At 49.8% G+C, this 18,898-nt stretch overlaps 2 protein-coding genes across 3 annotated transcripts in view; one reads left to right on the forward strand and one right to left on the reverse strand.

The window, feature by feature from the left end:
• Positions 1-461: 461 nt before the first annotated feature.
• Positions 462-8,968, forward strand: LOC122379451 (zinc finger protein 260-like). Of its 2 annotated transcripts, none has more exons than XM_043361687.1 (5): positions 462-589; positions 3,573-3,736; positions 4,433-4,756; positions 5,090-5,360; positions 5,620-8,968. In XM_043361687.1, the coding sequence occupies exons 2-5, from the start codon at positions 3,573-3,575 to the stop codon at positions 7,033-7,035; spliced, it is 2,175 nt and encodes a 724-aa protein (XP_043217622.1). In that variant the 5' UTR covers positions 462-589; the 3' UTR covers positions 7,036-8,968. The 2 variants fall into 2 exon arrangements, with proteins under 2 accessions (XP_043217622.1, XP_043217623.1); XM_043361688.1 differs by lacking the exon at positions 462-589 and adding an exon at positions 918-1,047.
• Positions 8,969-9,446: 478 nt separating this feature from the next.
• The window catches only part of LOC122379452 (Na(+)/H(+) exchanger protein 2-like), a 69,524-nt gene continuing 60,072 nt past the window's right edge, over positions 9,447-18,898 (reverse strand). Inside the window, exons 9-16 of the mRNA XM_043361689.1 lie at positions 17,892-18,052; positions 15,890-16,093; positions 14,872-15,010; positions 14,408-14,536; positions 13,540-13,615; positions 13,059-13,196; positions 11,396-11,557; positions 9,447-11,114 (exon numbers count right to left, since the gene is read on the reverse strand). Of these exons, the coding sequence (XP_043217624.1) occupies positions 10,702-11,114; positions 11,396-11,557; positions 13,059-13,196; positions 13,540-13,615; positions 14,408-14,536; positions 14,872-15,010; positions 15,890-16,093; positions 17,892-18,052 (1,422 nt within the window). The 3' untranslated portion in view covers positions 9,447-10,701. The remainder of the gene's footprint in view (positions 11,115-11,395; positions 11,558-13,058; positions 13,197-13,539; positions 13,616-14,407; positions 14,537-14,871; positions 15,011-15,889; positions 16,094-17,891; positions 18,053-18,898) is intronic.

An 18,898-nucleotide genomic window follows, 5' to 3' on the forward strand; every position in this document is an offset into this window, starting at 1 on the left:
GAAATCGGCGAAAATTTGCGGTTTTCGAGAATAAAGCAAAAAATGAATAACTTTTATCAGGATAAGTAGGTAATGAAAAGTTATACCTACTGCACAGCAGTCTCTACGGAATCGAGATCCGAATAAATTTTGGAATATGATTTTTCGGGGGGGGGGGGTGAATGGCTCCGCAGCGCCCAACACCGCTGTTCTGGATCCGCCAATGGGTTGAGAGCTCAGGTCGGGGTAGTAAATGGCACCGACAATGTCGGTCAGGACGGACTGAGACGCGGCCGCTTCTGCCAAGCCAACCAACATTTTGAATATTGGTGCGAAGTTCAAAACTTGCCTAAGGACTCGCTGTGGAACGGAAGTAACAAATGTATTTCATTTATTAAGAAGTAAGTGCTATCATAGCTGGATTATTTTATGGGAAAATGCATTTTCTGCACAAGCTTCAGCTATTTCAAATTAGCTGCAGCGTCCTAGCAATCAGCTGATAGCACAGGAAAACAATCAGGAAAACTGCCTGGGGCGATGATGCTGTGTGGTGCGGTTGTTGGTGGGTGGTTGTCCTTTGTTTAGGTCAAAAAACCCAGAGTTTTACGTGGTAAGTGATATATCTGGCACAATTTTCCAAATGTTATGCATCCTTACCGTATTGAGCGAAAGCGTGCTCTGTTTCCTTTGTAAAAGCTATTGATCCAAAACTGGCGCACCCAGGTCTCCATTGTGATGCCTGTGACCTTCGCGAACGACTATCGAGCTTTTTTATCTGCTTTCACTTGTCACCAGTTAAATATTGGATATTTATAAGATACTGAAGCATTGAATGAAGGTACACTAACTATTCATGCCTTGCATAACCTTCTAAGGAAGAGGTGATTGCTTTATTTTTCGCCTTGTGATTTGAGTTCTTTGTTGAATCTGGAATGTTGCAAGATTTAAAGTGTATTGGCTTTCATAATTTTTCATAATTTCAATGCCAATAAATTTGTATCATGATAAAAATCTCACAAAGTATTACTAAGAGTAGCAGCAGAGCAGACAGATTGGCAAGGAACAAGAGTAGGTACCTCAACCTAGTTGATGGGGAGCACTATAACATTTGCTCTCCATTTTAGGTTTGAATCTCACCATCATTTTTCCTTTTATCATCAATCTTTCATAGGTGAAAGCATGTGACTCAGCATAGCATTTACATTGTAGCTAATTAGCTTTCAAATGCTACTGAATGCTAAAAGACATCATTTGGAATGGTTTCCAAACATTCCACTTCGGGATATCCATAAAAGTCGCAAAAATATTTACGAAACAGGCTCACACTTCACCGCTCCTCCCTCCACCTTGGTTTTCTTCAAGGCCAAAGCAGATGTCTCAAGTGCTGCCACCTTTTTGCGAAAAGTCCCTAGACTCACCAGTTCTTGAGATATTTACCCAAATTTTGCTTATAGAATTTTCCATCAAATAGTAGGTATTACATAACAAAACATAACCCAACCTGAGTCCTGACCTACCTAACCTTACCTACAAAGTACAATCTACCAACCTAAAACCTACAAACCTACAACCTACAAACCTGCAGCATACAAACCTACAATCTACAAACCTACAACCTACAAACCTACAAACCTACAACCTACAAACCTACAACCTACAAACCTACAACCTACAAACCTACAAACCTTCAGCCTTCAACCTACAAACCTACAACCTAAAACCCACAAATATGCAGTCTATAGCAAACTTTGTGCAAATATTTCAAGAACTGGTGAGTCTAGTGACTTCACAAAGGTGGCAGCATCTGAGACGCTCCTTGAACCACCGCATTGCAATTGTATTTAAACAAGGTAAATGATCTTGTAAATTGGGGTGGCAGTGATAATTGCTATTTATAATGATATTAGATATAAATGCAGTAAGGATTAGCTTTTATCCATGCCACACTTACTAATGAGAATGTCTTCTATCAGATTATGTCTATATTAGGTATAGGAATCAAGTGAAATTTGTGGTGGTCATGTTCCCTACCCTGACCCTTTCCTACTTTTTACAAATTACTTGCAGATAGATTGAATTGCAGCACAACAAAACTTTCGGCAACTCTGAAGTCTGAGTTGATCAATTTCTCACCTGCCGTAAAAATGTCATGACCCCATATAGATGACCTTCACATCTGACCTCTTTTTTGAGACATTGTCAGGCTAGAATGGTGATTTGACACACATCAGCGCACATCATATGTGTTTCCAGGCTTTTTATGATTAGAAACATGTCAACATGTAAGATGCTGCTTTCCCATTGATGGTGGTAGGTGTCAAGCTCAGGTGAATGTCAGGCCAAGGTCATTGACCTAACGTGACATCTGCTGTTTTTGTTTTTACATGTTAAGAGTATCTACCTTATAGCGCTGACTGCAAATTTAACACCCATTTGAATGCTTGGGAGCTATTGTTAGTGCTCATGTAACATGTTGCTGCCAGCGGTGGTAAACACTTTCTGTGTATGTATGCTGGGGTGCCTTTTGGTTAACCTCACCTGACCTGACCCAACCTACTCCAGCTACGTGGATGCATCATCTTTGAAGTGAAAAAATCGATATCTCGAAATGATGATCTTGAAACCCCATTAACACTCTTCCTCTATGTAGAAGTTCTTGTGGGTCTCAATTTTCCAGATGTCTGTGTCATTGACTTGACCTGGAGGGTCAACAAATGACCTTAAACCTTAAAATTGGGCGTCATCGGCTTTCTATCGTTGCTGGCAACACGTTTTTTCTGCGAAGGCTTGGCTCGAGCAGAGGCCGAATGGTTGGGGGTTCCGAGCAAGCCCTCCCTCGTCTCCAGCCATACATCAGGGGCTGTGAAAATGCCAACACAGGCGAGGGCTCAGACATGGCAGTTCTAGCGTAGAATATTCCAAATGGATTGCATATAAATTAAACCATGACAGCTGCTTTTGCCTGACTGCACAAAATGGTGATCAGTTAGTTAGATGTACATTGGCACAGGTCGCCTTTTTCAATTCGTGCTCACTGTGTGCGTTTGGCCTGTACTGTGGTCCTTGAATCCTGCAGTCCTTGAATCCATGATGTCTGACTGTCCCATCAGGAGAGCCATAAGCTCTAGAAAGGTGAAGGGTTTTCCAGAGGGCCTCCTTTCCTCCCGCCAAAGGGCTCTATTACCTTATAGGGGGCATGTCCCACCATTGGCCGATCCTGCCTTACATGCTTTATAAACATACCTAAACCTTACCTACCTGATACAAATCTGTAAAAATTCCATGACAATTTCGGCCTCTACGAACCATAGCTCGTAGGAATTTTATCCGATGCAAACATTCCCTTATGAACCTTTGCTTACAAACTTATTTAGGTACGAAATTATCCGTTACGAACTACAGCATACGAACGTCATTAGCATGCTGATTGCTGACCTTTGCATACGAACCTTATCGTCCTTATCACACATACATTGCGGCCTGCATACGAACTTTTGTATGCGAGCCTTAGCTAGCAAACTCTTCCTTTACGACAGTTATGCTGACCACTGTGACCAGCCCTCTTGGTGACGTTAGTTACTTTTCGTCCACAGATGGAGCTGGTGCCGCCGCCGGAGCGGGTAACGCTCCCGGCCGGCGCGAACCTGGTGCAATGCTTCGTGTGCACCGCCATGTTTTACACGCAGGAAGACCACGACAAACACCTGAAGATGCATCGCAAGGCGGACATCCTGCGGGCCGTCTCGGAACACAGCAGGCACGTGCTGTGGCGGGTGGCGGGCTCAGGGAGGGGGGGGGGGACTGGGGGGCCGTGGGAGAGGAGGAAGGGTCAGAGGAGTGCCTGCTGATAGGGGTGGTTAATGTTAATTGAGATCACCGTTCCGTGCTTCTATCCTCAGGTTACAGAAATCCTTCTCCTCCACACCGAAACCCTCAGTCCGGGCTGGACAGGCACCTTTATCTCATGCAGGCTGCTCCCTTGGAGCGGCACCGCTGCTCCCGAGGGAGCGCACCCCGTAGCTGGGTGCAGTGAGTACCTTGGGGCTGGGTGGCCTGTCCTTTGGACGGGCTCAGTCCCGGCGACTCACTAGTGTGCCTGCCCAGACCAATGTCTCCCCCTATATCCTATCATCCTCCCGGCTCTGAAATGGTCTCATTGGACCGAAAAGGCCTAGCCCAACAAAACACAAAATAATTTAGATGGAGCGTGTGCTGTGCGATGAAAGGACAGGGTCATTTATTGATGGGTAGTAGCTGGTAAATGGGAGTAGATAATTAGATAAATTGAACTTATTGATTATTAGATAAATTTAAGTTTACTGTCATTTTGATTTCTAGACTCAACAGTGTAAGATGTGTGTTTCTCTATCTGATTATATGGATGGATGATTATGGATTATGGTTTCGAGTCAACGACTGCCACTAACCCGCTCCCTGCGCATTGTTTCGGCAGGCTGCACCACCCCCACGCCCACCACCACCACCACCACCACCATGGCCACGCGCACCGCGGCGGCGCCCGCTCGGCCGACGTCGGATACAAACTGGAGCTGCAGAGCGGCTCGGCGGCAGCGGTGGCGCACCACGACTCGTCCGACGGGCCGGCGCACCACTCGCACCACCACCACCACCCGCTGCACGCGCACCAGCACCAGCATCACCTGCACACAGCCCACTCGGGCTGGATGGAGGTGCCGCCGCCGCTGCCGCCGCCGCCGCCGCCGCCGGCACACCCGTCTGCCGGCCACCACCCGGCCGTGCTGCCCGAGCTGCACAGGTGAGAGGGGGATAAGAGAGGGGTTTCCGTGTCACAAGGTAAAGATAAGGTTCAATCCTGTCTTTACCTTGTGTATTATGTGTATGTTTTAAGTGCTTTTAAGACAGGCTGACGAAGAAAGACGAACGTCTTTCGAAAGCTGCTCCCGTAAATAATAAACGTAGCTGGTGTTTTGAATATTTTTATGCTAGAATGTCTTTGTCCCAGCTAAACAATAACATTTATAACTACATAGAAGCATTTTACTTATTAGTCCCTCGCCTTGTCTTATGATGCCCGTGCCATCCCTCCCATCCCAGCTCTCGCCAACTGACCATCTCCGCTCCTCCCCAGTCTCCACTGGCCGCTATCAGGCGCCACCAGTGACGCCGACCAGCACAGCATCATCTACCCGGAGCCGGAGGCGGGTCCGAGCGGCTCGGGCCGCGCCGCCCAGCCGTCGCCACACTCGGCGCCCTCCTCCAGCGGTCCGCCGGACTCTGAGCTGCCGGCCGCCGAACTGCTCTGTACCGAGGAGTCGCTGCACAGCAGCTGCCCGTCACCAGGAGAGCCGACCGCGCCGCTGCTGAGACCCTCCGACTACCAGCTGGTGCAGGACTTCAGTGTGAGTAGACGCGGAGACTGAGCTGGGTGTTGGTGGGTGTCGGAGGAACGTTATTGTTTTCCCGTAGATTTAGTTGTGTTTATTGCTGACGCTCAAATATAATATGCACTTTTATACTATTGGTTAGAGCTTATTCTGGCTTACCTTTAAACATGAGAGTTCAGTTTGGATGAGTGGTCATCAGATCTTCCCTCGGTATCATGCATGATGTTTACACATGATATGTGAATTTCACCGGCCCTTCCCCGTCTGTCTACAGATGTACGGCAGCGCAGAGGTGGGCGCCGGGCCCCCTCCGGCCTACAGTGCCACCCACTCCCGTCGACTCCACCTGAGTCTCTCGTCAGAGGCGGGTGACCTGGCGACGGCTGTGCCGCCAGCGCCGCCGCCGCCACCTCCAGACGCGCCGCACGGGCCCGACTTCGTCAGCTTCAAGTGCATCCACTGCTCGCGCGAGTTCGCCTCCGCCGAGGACATTCACGTGCATCTGTCGGAGGTCAGTGCGGCCAGCCATGTGTGCCAGGTGTGCCACGAGGTGTGCGGCAACGAGTGGCTCCTGGAGGAGCATATGGAGCGACACAGCTCACCGCGACCCTTCAAGTGTGGCGTGTGTGGCAGGGAGTTCAGTAATTCGTCTGTACATCGGCAGCATATTCTGCAGCACATCCCGCCCCGCATACGGGACAGGGTCGAAAACGAGCTGCCCGGCTCGCCGATGGCGATGGCCGCTGCCCCGCCCGTGTCGCCCACAGTTCCGTCGGTGGCTCCGGAGCCGGCACAGGCCCCCAAGATGTGGTCAGTGGCCGAGCGGGCGGGGCCGGTGCGGCCACCCGTCAAAACAGACACCAAGAAACCCGTGTCGTGTGCCACGTGTGGTGCCCAGTTTGCGTTTGTTGCCGCGCTGCAGAGACACATGTTGAAGCAGCACAAACAGCGCCGGCCTCGCTCGACGCGACGCATCTGTAGCTGCAACCACTGCGGGCGCATCTTCTATAGCTACAAACAGCTGCGCTGGCACGCCGAGATTCACGGCAAGAAGCCGCACTCGTGCCCCACGTGCGGCCTCCGCTTTCTGCACGAGTCGTGGCTGACGCGCCACATTCGCGCCCAGCACGACCCGTCACACATGGGGCCGCACTCGGCCGAGTCCAAGCCGTGCCCGATCTGTAACCGCGTCTACATGCGGTCGTCGCTTCAGAAACATATCCGTATGATGCACCAAGAGCTTAAGCCGCATCAGTGCACCCGCTGTGGCAAGCGTTTCGCCGTCAAGTGCAACCTCCAAACGCACGAGTTGTCTCATCTGAGCTATCGTGACCGACCTCACAAGTGCACGCATTGCCGGAAAGCGTACACGACGGCTCGCGACCTGCGCATTCACATGGCGACGCACGAGGGCAAAAAGTATCCGTGTAAGGTGTGTGGACGCGAGTTCACGCGAGCCAGCTCGATGAACCTTCACCTGCGCGAGCACGACGGTGAAAAGAAGCACATGTGTGGCGAGTGCGGTAAGCGCTTCGCACGCAAAGCCTACCTCATGGCACACGTGCGCATTCACACGGGCGAAAAGCCGTTCGAGTGTGCCGTGTGCGGCCGGTCGTTCGCCAGTCGTAGCAACTACAACGCGCACGTCAAGAGTCACACGCGCCGGGAGCCGGTGAACGCTGAGCTCTGAGCGCGGCTCTGCTTAGGAAGATGACCGCTCCGGCCGCGGGAGGCGGTGGGGCGAGCGCTGTCTCGCTTCTGTCGCTCGTCCCGGCCCCGTCCGCTGCGCGAGACGCTCTCGTAGCGTCCCTAGACCGCAGTGGATCTAGAGAAAATGATCGGCAATAGGGACACGGCGGTCCTGGTGCCTGGAGGGACGGACGTCGCGTCGTCCTCGCCATTTTACTACTGCATTTCACCCTGTCTGACCGCAGTGTGTGTTGTGGTTTTTAAATGGGTAGACTTTGGGTGAAAGGGGAGGGTGATTTTTATCCGGACCAGTGTGTTTCTGATATTTGATGAATGGTTACCGTTGTATGCATGTTGACCTTAGGTGGTTAGTGATCGGTGTTTTAGGAGTTCAAAGATGTTTTACCCTTTCGGAGGTTGCGCACTGTTATCAGATTTTAACCATGTTTGTATATTTTTAGCTTATAGTCCCTGATCAGTGCGCTTTTAGACATTCTTCTCACGTTTCGACAAAATAGTTTTGCTACCGCGTCTCGGAATAATTTTATCATAAAATAGTAATTTTGGTCACTCTGCCGCTGCACGAAGCGTACCGCGTCGTGTGTGATTTACAGTTCAACCCTCATCTTCCCTCATCATTTCATCTGGTTTCATGCCGCGCGCCTGAGCATCGCGCTCTATTGTCCGCATATGTAGTCTTGCATGTCGATACTGCACGTACCGTGTTAATTTTCTGGCGAATGAAGCTCGCCAGATGTTTGTTTCGAGGCTATATGGTTTTAGCTCGAATTTATGTCTCGGTGGGATGCCTCCACCTGAAGCTTAGCCAAAGCTTTGTAAATGTGGTTGTAGCGTATTTGTAGCATTCATAGTTTATTGAAATGTGTTCTGCGTGACACAGCACCGTAAAATTGGACCCCAGCACCCTGTTTTGGATCTCAGATGGGGGTCTGCCCGGTGGTTATCCCGGCACGGTACAGCATGCCGCCGTCACCTCCCATCGCACCGCCCCGTACCATGGTCTTTCTGGCCGAATGGTTGCAGATATCGTCTAGAAAGGTTGCGCACTGTCTTTGTTAGACGTTAAGCTTGCCGGTTGAGTTTGCTACCCGTTTGATGTTCGTTTGAGTGAGCGTGTGGGCCTTGTACTTAGGAGAGACGTTGGCTCGGCAGCCGACTGCTGAGTGGAAGGGTCGGAATGGAGTGTGTGTTCGAGAATGTTTTGTGCTGCATGCTTGGGTCCCGGTCAGGAGCCATAGTTTCTTGCCTGGGTGCGGGAGGGGGCCCGCTCCGTGTTGTGTTCGTCGTTATAAGGTGCGGACAGCAATAGAGAGGGAGGGAGAGGCGGCTCGCTCTGCTGCGAGACGTCCCGGCATTACCCGAGCTTTACCAGGCCGAGCGGAGCTCACCAACCGCTGGATGCTGAGTGGGGAACGCGGCGACGAAATTTTACCACAGATATACAACCTGTGTCCTGAAACGCAGCGAGACTTATTGTCGAGCATCGCCTGTTAGTTTGTCTGTATCCAACCTGTCTGTGTTATCGGTATCTATCTGTCTGTTTTATCCGTATCTAAACAAAGTCAACGCTGGCTTTTGTATGTCCCCGGCCTCCTGTGGTGAAATTTCGTCGCCGCCGTCCTGTGTCTCAGCCGGAGGATCTCGCTCGCCGTCGGCCATCTGTAAATATACGCGCCGGGTCCGAGTGCCGCTGCCCGCCCGATATTCACAGCCGTCTACCTGACCTGGGGTCGCTGCGCCGTGCCGGAACAGTGCTGTAGCGCCGCCCTCGAGACCGCGAGCCATGCTAGAGTGTTGTGCCTGGTATCATACCTCTGCTCGCCGCGAATGCTTTGAGTGCACGCACCGCGCGCCTAGCCGATTCCTGTGACCGTTCGCTGTCTTGATTGAACGTAATATAATTTGGAAATGATTTTTATGTTCGTTTTCGGCTGGGTGACTCGGCTTTTAAGGTTATACAATACTATATTTGGTGTGGGAGATACTTAGGACATCCAATGGTGCGATGAAAAGCAAGGCAGATCCGGGGTCGATGCATTAGCTCCGTTTCTGAGTCGACCTTTTAGCCATATGAATGCGAACCAGCGGTATCAAGTATCCCTGCTTTCAGAAGCTGATGCTTTATATGTTCTGGCTCTTCTGTTGCTGATTTGTCTCAGGGAAGATGGTCCATGCGATTTTAGAAAGGCTCGTGGAACGAAGTTTTGTGACTATGGATTGGTAGAGATTCAATGCAAGACAATCGTGCAGTAGTTTTGGGATGATTCCGATCGTGTAACCGGAACCCTAGAGCAGCGCATGTATTGCTCGCTCGCCGCTGACACAGGCGTTACATAACTTCGTCCCACTTCTGACGATTTGCCGGCATATCCACAAAGAGTAAATCATCTGAGGGTCTTAAAATACAATGTATTAGCACACACGACAAACCAGCTACATAGGGCCGGACCGATATTTGTCCCAGTGTTTCAGAGCAACCACGAACTAGTGAAAGACGGCTCAGGACAGACTGCCTGCGCTGCGGCAGGCCCGGAACTGTTAGTACGACGTCCCCTCACCAGGTGGCAGGGTCGTCGGGTACACCTCAGCCCGGTAGCTCAACGATTTCGTGAGCGAGGATGAGGCAGCGGGTTCACAGGGAAAGGAAACACCTCACACCAGTTCTAAGAGGTCACACGACTACAGCGGCATTTACACATTCACGACCTATTTAAATAAAACATTTTCTACACATTCATTCAACAATACTTGGGCAGCGACACCATGGCCTAGGTGGTCCCTTTTTTGTAAAATATAAGCGGCGTCGTTCACCCTTATGACAAGAACGTTTTGTCATTCTTTTTACGAGAGAGAAAAAAAAATCATATTACCGATTCAATTAATAAAAATACATGCTTCACAAAACCTCAATTGACATGGAGAGATGGTACCTATTAAAAATAATATACAAATTGTGCATCTATCATCAAAAAGTTAAAGTCACAAGTTACAAATAGACCGATGGTAACCGGGATAACCATGACCTGAAACTCAACCAATGGTACTAAGCTAATAGTGAGGATAAATATATGAGGCAAGGCGATTATATCAAAAGCCTGATCTTTCTGTTGTGATATTCCGCCTGATTTTCATCACTTGAGTGACATACAAAATATTGTTGTGCCCTATTTCCCATGACATTTGTATCATGTAGTCACTTCACGCTCACCAGTTTCCTGCAGGGTTTACTGGCTGTATAGCCCAGCAAATCTGCCGGGATTTTTCAGTGTTCCCATGTAGTCTGGCAATCTCCATTGCGAGGACTTGACCTAAGTCACTCGAGACACTCTCCCATCGAAAGAGGCAAGCGTTAACCGTTCTACGACACAATGTCCTCAGCACTGAAACTCGAAACAAGAGTGCACCCTGAGAACGGGGCACTCTATCTTCTTGTGTCCATCTCATTCTCACTATACTGTAGTTCAACGTTCGATACGCTAAACAGCTCGAATCTCACTTATCACATCTCACAGTTCACTTGGACGGAATCTAGCCTCGTGGCGGCTTCTCACACCCACGTTCGTGCCACGTTTCGCACGTGACTCGCGTGTCATAGTGTCACTTGTGTCCCACGTTTTGCACGAGTCGCTCATTCCTTGCACCGTATTCACAGTCGCGTACGCTCCTTTTCATCCTCGCACTGGTCTATGCTGACGGTGGTGAAATTTCTCCTACCGTTCTCCTCTGGAGGCTCCTCTACCGAATCCGGTTTGGTGGCCGCCTGGTTCGCCGTGTCACCGCCAGGCGGCGCTGCCTTCGTCTCGGCCTCGACCTCCAGCGCCGCCTCCACGGCCGCCTTGACGGCCTCCTCGACAGTCACCGTGGGCGTCTCGCCGTCCTCCGGGATCACTGTCGGCTCGTGGGGGACCGGCGGAGGCGGTGGCGAACCGCCCAGCTGGCGGCGCAGCGAGGAGCGTAGAGAGCGCAGTCCGGCGCGGAATGAGCTGGTGAGGGAGCTGCGGCGCGCGCGCAGCCCCTCCTCCTGTGCAGGCGGCTCGGGCTGTCGCTCCGGCTCTACCACTGCGGGTGCAGGGGGACGGGGAGGGTCAGAAGTTGCGACAAGCTAAGCTACAGCAGATTGCTGCACATTTGCGCGGTTCAGTGGACGGTGATTCACACTACGCTCCTTCCCCTTCGTCCCTGCTCTCTCATTTCTCCTCTCCTGTTTCTCCCCACTTCATCGTCCGCTTTCTCTTTCCTCCTCATCTCCAGCCTTCCCTCCCTTCCCTCCTCTTCTCCACCCTCTTCTCTACCTCCCTTCCCTATCTTCCCTTCCCTCTCCTCCCTCCTCTCCCTCTCACCAGTCATCGACTCTGGCGGCGACGCGTAGTTGGTGTAGTCCTCATTGGCGATCCAGGCCGGGGCGCTGGTGTTGTGCCACTTCAGGGGCAGCTGGCACACCAGCTTCTCGTCGTCTCGCTTCCAGGGTAGCACGCTTTCCGTCGTAGTGATATGGTCCGAGACTGTGGAAGACGAAGAGGAAGATGTTAGATGTGGGATTTTAAAGTGGAGGCGGGTGATGGGGATAGGGAAGGGAGGAAAAGTGCGATCTTTCTCGCTAATGGGGTAGCCTCCTAGCCTCCTACCGGGGGTAGGAGCGAGCCAACTGTCTCAAAAGCTGTCATTCGACAAGTTGGAGGTTGGAAATGGAATAGCTAGGTGAAGCTCTGCGAGAAATCAAGGCACATACACTCTCAGTATACTGGTACCGATAACCGAAGCTGCAATTTTCCCTTCTTATCGGTACATAACATCGAAGTTCCCGTAAAATATGTACACTTTAAACTCCAAGGTAATTGATATAAGCTCTCGGGAGACAATTACTTTAACCCTCGCCGGACCTATTGGTTTTCTACATACGCGCCGGCCGAGGGGGGGGGGGCGGGTACGACCCCCCCCCCTCGCCGTTTCGCCCCTAGTGGAGCTAGCGCGTCGCGGAAAAAGCGAGCGTGTGCGCCGTTACGAGACGCAGAGATTGGTACCCGATTTTAAGGTCCTAGGTCATCCGGTGACCTCTGAGGTCAGGTCAAGTGCCTCAGGGTACGGTTCAGTTTTTGGTGAATAACTTCGCAAAAAACGGCCGCAGAGCGCCGATTTTGGCAGCATCGTGTTCGCCTCGCTCAGGCGCGTCGAATGATATACTTTTTGTCCGGGTCAGGTCAACTTGGGGTGTTGACCTCAGGTCAAGGTCAGGTCAGCACCCCCAGGTCACGAAGTTGGTCGAAAGAGGTCATGTCGCATATCATTCGATTCGGCAGGCCTTCCTGAGTCCATTGGTGCCTTTCCCGACTCGCTAGCTCAATTTGATCAAGAGTTATTGACGAAAAACTAATTTGACCTTGATGACGTCATAAATGACGTCACGCAAGGTCAACATTGCAAAAGTGACGCATATAACCTTGCAAGGAGTGCATCAAATCACGATTCTGTGTGCTTGATATAGTTGGAGATCGTTCCCGGCGCCAGAATAGCAGTTTGAATTTTTCCCCATTGACTTATAATGGTGAGGTCACGAAAATGACCTGACCTCATATGACCTTTAGGGAAAATCCGAGATATACAAGTTGTTGGACTCATAATGGATACTAGATCCTGCAAGTTTCATTTCCCTGTGACATCTCCTCTGGCAGTGAGGGCGTTGCGAAGTTGCGACATCTGAAGACCGTGCAGAGGTTCACTTATGACGTCATAGGTCAGTGACCTGACCTGACCCGAAAATGCGGTTGGTGTCAAAAGATCCGGCTTGGATCAAAGGTCAGGTATGCCAAGTTTCAGCTCTCTATCGCCAGCGTGTTCGGAGCTATCGCGAAAAAAAAAACCTATGGGGGGGGGCGGCACCCGCCCCCCCCCCCCTCGGCCGGCGAGGGTTAATGTAACAAAATAGTTGAATGAACGACCTTCCCTGCACTCAACACTTCAGCGGTATGTCAGTGTGCAGTAGGTATTGCATATTGCATATCGTACCGTCACTGAGTGCAGAGCCCGAGCGGTCCGGCACGTCAAAGCTGATGATTTCGTCGGGGTTTTCGGCGTCCTTCGGCGGCGAGGTAGTGCGGGCCTCGCGATATGTAGGCACCGAGTCAATGACATCGTACAGGTCATCTGAGAGGTCAGGTCACGACAGGTTAGAACATGGAGGGTGGTTGTGCAGTGGTGATAGAAGCATCAAAATAAAGTAAATGTTACGACTATTTTTACATGTCGAACACTGAACGTTTTAACAGCATAATCGAAATTGTAAGCAATCAGAACAGAGCGCCGAAGTGACTTCCAAGTTTGGAATATGAAATCATAACGTTCGTTCGTCAATCTCAATCAGTAGGGCGTTTACTAGCTGGGCTGCGAATGCAATAAAGTCGGCGCTACATAGCCATCAGTCTCGCGCTGAATCCAATACTGGTCGCTCTCTCGCGACATTGTGCCCCATGCCCTGCGTGAAACATACCGTCCTTCAGCTTCACCGTGGAGCCGTTGGTTTGCACAGCGAAGGAGACGTTCTTCCTCGGTGAGCCGTTCTGGTTCTGCGAAGACACAGTAACCAGTGTCAATCAATTAAAAATAAAATACGTTATGCTCTTCGATGAACTTATTTTATGTTCCCTGCGGATGTTGGTAGCATTTAGTAAAGTGAGTTAGCATATAACGTCCCAATCTGTCCTCCTCTGACGGTATCTGACCTTGACAGTGACTTTGTACGGCGGTGACCCCAGTCACGTGTCACTTTGTTCAACAGGGTATGATGCTATGCAGGGACAAATGTAAACAAGGGCGTGTACACGTGACTTTCGAACACCTCACGCCGCGGCCACTTCGTGGCAAAACACAGAGTTGAATGTTCGGCAGGCACTGGCAGTTGGTACTATGTTGCAACGAGGTGTTGTCACGTACGAAAAACAAGATAGCACCGTTTCACGGTTCACTCAATCCCTTTGGGAAATCTCTGAGTATGGAAAAAGCGTGGCAACAAAAATGAAGGCGTACTAAACTCGAGTTTTACGTCTACTATTCGTCACACCAATAAAACTATAGCGCTCAATATACCTATAGCTAAAAATCCAAGTTCACATAACACCTATTGAATGCAGCTCCGCTGCCATCCGTAATCAGCTCAACTGCAACTACATAGTACATAACATAGAAGAGATCAACAATTCAGTAACTGACGACTACCTTTCGCCGCCAAATCGAAGACATTTAGGTATAACCCCACCCAGAGTGGAATCGTTTGCAGATATATCGTGGACGACAAATCGTGAAAGTTCATAACCCCACCCATAATCGAACCCGACTCCTGCGCTCGACGCTTGTCTTACCCGCTGTTTCTTGCGGCGGTACATGTCGATCATGCGCTGTTTCATGTAGACCTGCATGGTATGGTTGACGGGTCTGGTGTGCATGTCCTCGTCACAGACGGCGTGACGCGAGTAGCTCCAGCGACGACGCTGCGGGGAAACGTGCGTTAGTGCTCAGGAAACAAGTACTTTAGGCGGGGGGGATGTCTAAGTAAGCTAAGATTTACCGATTTGAATGCATGATACTAATGTTTTAGAATGATTGAATGCATGCAATTATGTTTTAGTTATTGCAGACGAAAACGAAGAAAATGTCGATTACTCAAAAGTACGGGCGAACGAGACGATTCGTAGCACAAACCTATTGCTAACGCAGCACCTAATGCAACCTAATAACACCTATTGCCGCTAATGCAACCCCGCTGACGAGGGTTGTTGTGATGAAGCACCTAACTCTGACATGCTACTAAAGGAGTAGGACTAACCCGCTGACGAGGGTTGTTGTGGTCCGAGTCCAGAAGATGGTGAATGGTGGCATCGTTCAGGTCCTTCATGGACGGATTGTAGCGGATCTCGTTCATATCCGGCATGTAGGTCCGATCCACGCGCGACAGGTTCCAGTTCCTGGCGAAAACGTTAGTTGACGGGGTGATGTTTATAGTGTCACGTCAGTCGCTGTTGACGTTGGCAAGACAATAACGTCACAGCACTAATGGACTTCTGCTTGCTATACGATATGGTACTACTGACCCTGACTGATGAATCATACGCCAGATGTAATATGAATAATCATGCAGTGAATGACCAGAGTCTATTGAGGACCGATGACTTTTATGTTGCGTAGGAACTTCGAAGATAATCAAAACATCCAACACCTGCGGTCCGATTTTTCCCTTAACTTGCCAATGCGTTTAAAAGTAATTTCGACTTTTACGCCAAGCACAAAGCCATTAATCTTACAGCTATATAATATAATTAATCACAGCTGCTGCTCTTTCGTCACTTTGCATTTCAGTGACGTATAAACCAGGAATGCACGGACGTCGACACTTCCTAACGGTCAGTTAACAGGGGTCCTGACCTGCCTCACAGAACACAACCGGCTGATGGCTGACCGAGGCGTGTGTTTATGCCAGCTAAGTGCATTTCAGCACGACCGCCTAGGTGCGGGGCTAGGTGCAGGCTGGCAGTCACCTCAGTGATTTTAGCTCTGCGACACAGTTTTTTTTTTTAGATGATATGAAGTCTATTTCGTGCGGGTTCAATGTTTTTGACCATAGGATAGGTATATCATATAATGAGTGACCTGTGTGTTTTGTCAGTCGTGCTTGTTATTTTATCCAATCAGTCAGAAAAAAAAAGTTTTAAACGGTTCGGGTTCACTTAAGTCGTTAAACCACGGTGCACAATGCACATGTATGGAACAGATAAAAGTACGAATAAATAAACTGGTGAGCAGGTGACAAGGACAAAGCAAATGTTTTTTTTTTGCGTTCAACTTACGAATTATCTCGAATGATGTCGCCCCAGGACGGCGAGTTGCGCATGCGCGCGCTCTTCTGTCCGCCGTTGATGACGTCATCGACTGCCGACTTCATGGCGTCCTTGAGGGCCAGCTTGCTGAACGTTTCCATGATCTTGGGGTCACGCGTAGTGTCTTCGTGGGTCAACAGAGGCCGCAGGTACTTGTGATTCAAGTGCTTGAACCTTGAGACGGAGCAGAAACATGGGAATGGTCACAGATGGGCGTACACGATGGGTTAATTATTCCTGGGCAATCGGCTGAGCGTGCGGGGCTTTCAGAACACCAAAGCAGCAGAATGGTGTGAATGACATTGGTGTCTGAATTCATCTGCATAATCCGAGTGAAGAGTGAGTGAAAATGAGGTTTTAAGGCGTCCCTGTCCATTGGACATTCGGCCGCCTGTAAAGAATCTGTTTGCTAGAAAAATATCGAATTGCTAGAATTTTGATATTGCAAGTGCTCATTTACTTTAATTAAGTGTGTGAGTTCTAAAATTTTGACCTTTAAAGTGCTCGGTAACGCGTTGTGGCTTTCTTGGGAGGTGAGTGGGATCCTGGGACTTACTTAACCTACTGTTAGAATTAGTTTTACGTTATAGTTACTTTAAAGGGTTGTTAGCCCGCGCCGGGCCGGGGGGGTGTTTGAACACCCCCCCCCCTGCGGTTTTTCGCAGATATCTCAAAAACGGCGGCGCGGAGCGCCGCCGTTTTTGGCACACCTGTTCGTGCATCTTTTCCGCACATGTTGTGAAAATTTCAGACCCAGGTCACCTTAGGTCAGGTCACCAGGTCACGCCAAGTGACCTCACCTCAGAAAAAATAAGAATGCTCGTCATAGCTACACCGATTGATCGATTGCCTTGAAACTTTCAGCGATTGATTAGAGCAACATTATCTATAAAATGTATATCTCGGAATTTTGATATCGGTGACCTAAGGTCAGGTCGATTTTGCGACCTCTCCATTATAGGTCAATGGGAGAAAATTGAAAAGCGTCTGTTTTGCACGAACGCTATTCTAGACACTCTCAAACATCGAGATGTAGGTAAAATGGACACACTGAACCGGAAAATGGCAACTGTGACCTCTCGTTATGTCCCGGAGGTCATCTCAGGTCACGAACAGAATCTAACAGTTTTTCGCTAATAACTTCTGATAGAGACGTGCTAGAGCGCTGAAAACGCCTTAGATGTGTTCGGCTCGACGTTGCGGATCGACTGATATCAACATGACCTTTTCCGGTCAGGTCATGACCTTGACCTGAGGTCAAATTTTTAAGTTGACCTTTCAAGGTCAAATTATAGTTCATTCGACGCGTCTCGACGAGAGGATCACGATGGTGGCAACAGTAATGTCGTGGCTCTTTTGAGTCAAAAGTTATTCCCGATAAAACGTTTTTCGTAAAAACGGCTATTTTTGGAGTTTTTGCCCTCTGGAGGCTAAACCGTTGACCTGAGGTCAAATCTGAGAACATTACTCAGAAAGTTCTGTAAAAGGGCCATCGAATGCGCTTTTCCGCGGCGCTGTAGCTCTATCGGTTCCCGAGATAGCCGTTGGCAGTTTCCAAAATGTTGAAATAGTAGACATTTGACCTTTGGTGACCTCTGGTGACCTGACCTTGGACCTGACCCAAAAAATGACCGAAGTGTTTTCGTCCTTATTTTGGACGTTCTTTCCATAATCCGAGATTCGTTAAGTGCTTAAGTTACTACAATGATTTAGCGATCGTTAACTACGCATGAGCACCAAGGAACTAGAAAGATTGTTCCCCAAAATGCAAGAAATTGTAGGCAAATGAGCACTCGATGCTCCAAGCACAATTAAAAGTTTACCAAACATTTTATTCCTCATTCATCCATCGTCCAGGTCTACCCCACTGCCGAACTTCAACTTGGCAGTGCGAGTCTCATAAATCATCATTTATCATTAGCGACATGCCGATGATGTGACGGGTCACCCAGATTGGTGCCGGCCTACTCACATATCCCTGAGGTAGTAGCGGCCCGGGTGGCCCACGATGTCCTCGATGCCGGCCATGATGTGGTCCAGCGACCGCTCGTGGATCCGCTCGTTCATCGTCAACTTCCGCTTGTTGGCGCGTCTTACACCCAGCTTTTCGACCAGGGGCTTGATGGTCATACCCTGCGGTGGGAACGGACGGTACGGGGTCAGCGCAGGTCACAGAGAGGTCAAGGGTCAGGAGGCGAAGTTCCGTTGTGGTGAAGTATAGTTAAGTCCGAATGGGAACGTGGTCGTCAGGTCATCATAAATGTGGTCGCTTCCTGTGACTTAGCGTGGTGTAATGACTCAAGTTGTCGGTTTGACTTCCAATATACCTATGGCATCATGCTAACAGCTGAGTTCAGGCGTCAATGAGCCAACATGTTACATAGCCTGTAACGGTTACAGCGAAGTTAACGTTGTTACCTGTGCAGTCATTATATTATCTACTTTTTATAGAGGGCTACTGAGAAGCGTGTCGATGATCCATTGACCGAGTTGCCTGCCTGTTGAGGCCTCTGTGTGACAAAGCTAGCACCGGAACCAGGATCACGCGAGAAAGGTCACTGATCAAACGAGTTACACTTGTAGAATGCTTCTGAGCCTGAGCCTGAGCCTGAATTGTGCCTGCACGAAGCATCGCCACATCTTTACATTGTATGCGTTAGACGTGTTCTACTTAAGTGGGATTTACCATGAACATTCAACATAGCGGTTGCTTGCCAGTTACCGTACCTACTACCTACCCTTGGCCAACACAGTAGAAGAATACGACCAAGCATCTGCAGTCTACATCCTATCTACGACTACCTAAATAAAGTCATGCTGAAGTTCACTGAGCGAGCCTGCACGAAGACAGTGAAGCTGCTTAACCCGCGCACCGACGGGGGGGTCTGCGCCAACTTCGCACCGACGGGGGGGGGGGATGACCGCCACCCCCCCTGAGATCTCGAGAACGAAGCAAGATAGCGACAAGCGGTAAACGGC

This window comes from Amphibalanus amphitrite, unplaced genomic scaffold (genome assembly GCF_019059575.1).
Source record: "Amphibalanus amphitrite isolate SeventyFive unplaced genomic scaffold, NRLGWU_Aamphi_draft 000078F_arrow, whole genome shotgun sequence".
NCBI lineage: Eukaryota > Metazoa > Arthropoda > Thecostraca > Balanomorpha > Balanidae > Amphibalanus > Amphibalanus amphitrite.

Bases quoted from the DNA above. Each gene is read 5' to 3' on its own strand.
- LOC122379451 (XM_043361687.1), top strand. From the start codon at position 3,573: ATGGAGCTGGTGCCGCCGCCGGAGCGGGTAACGCTCCCGGCCGGCGCG. The intron at 3,737-4,432 runs GCACGTGCTGTG...TTGTTTCGGCAG, and splicing joins GCCGTCTCGGAACACAGCAG to GCTGCACCACCCCCACGCCC. The intron at 4,757-5,089 runs GTGAGAGGGGGA...GCTCCTCCCCAG, and splicing joins GTGCTGCCCGAGCTGCACAG to TCTCCACTGGCCGCTATCAG.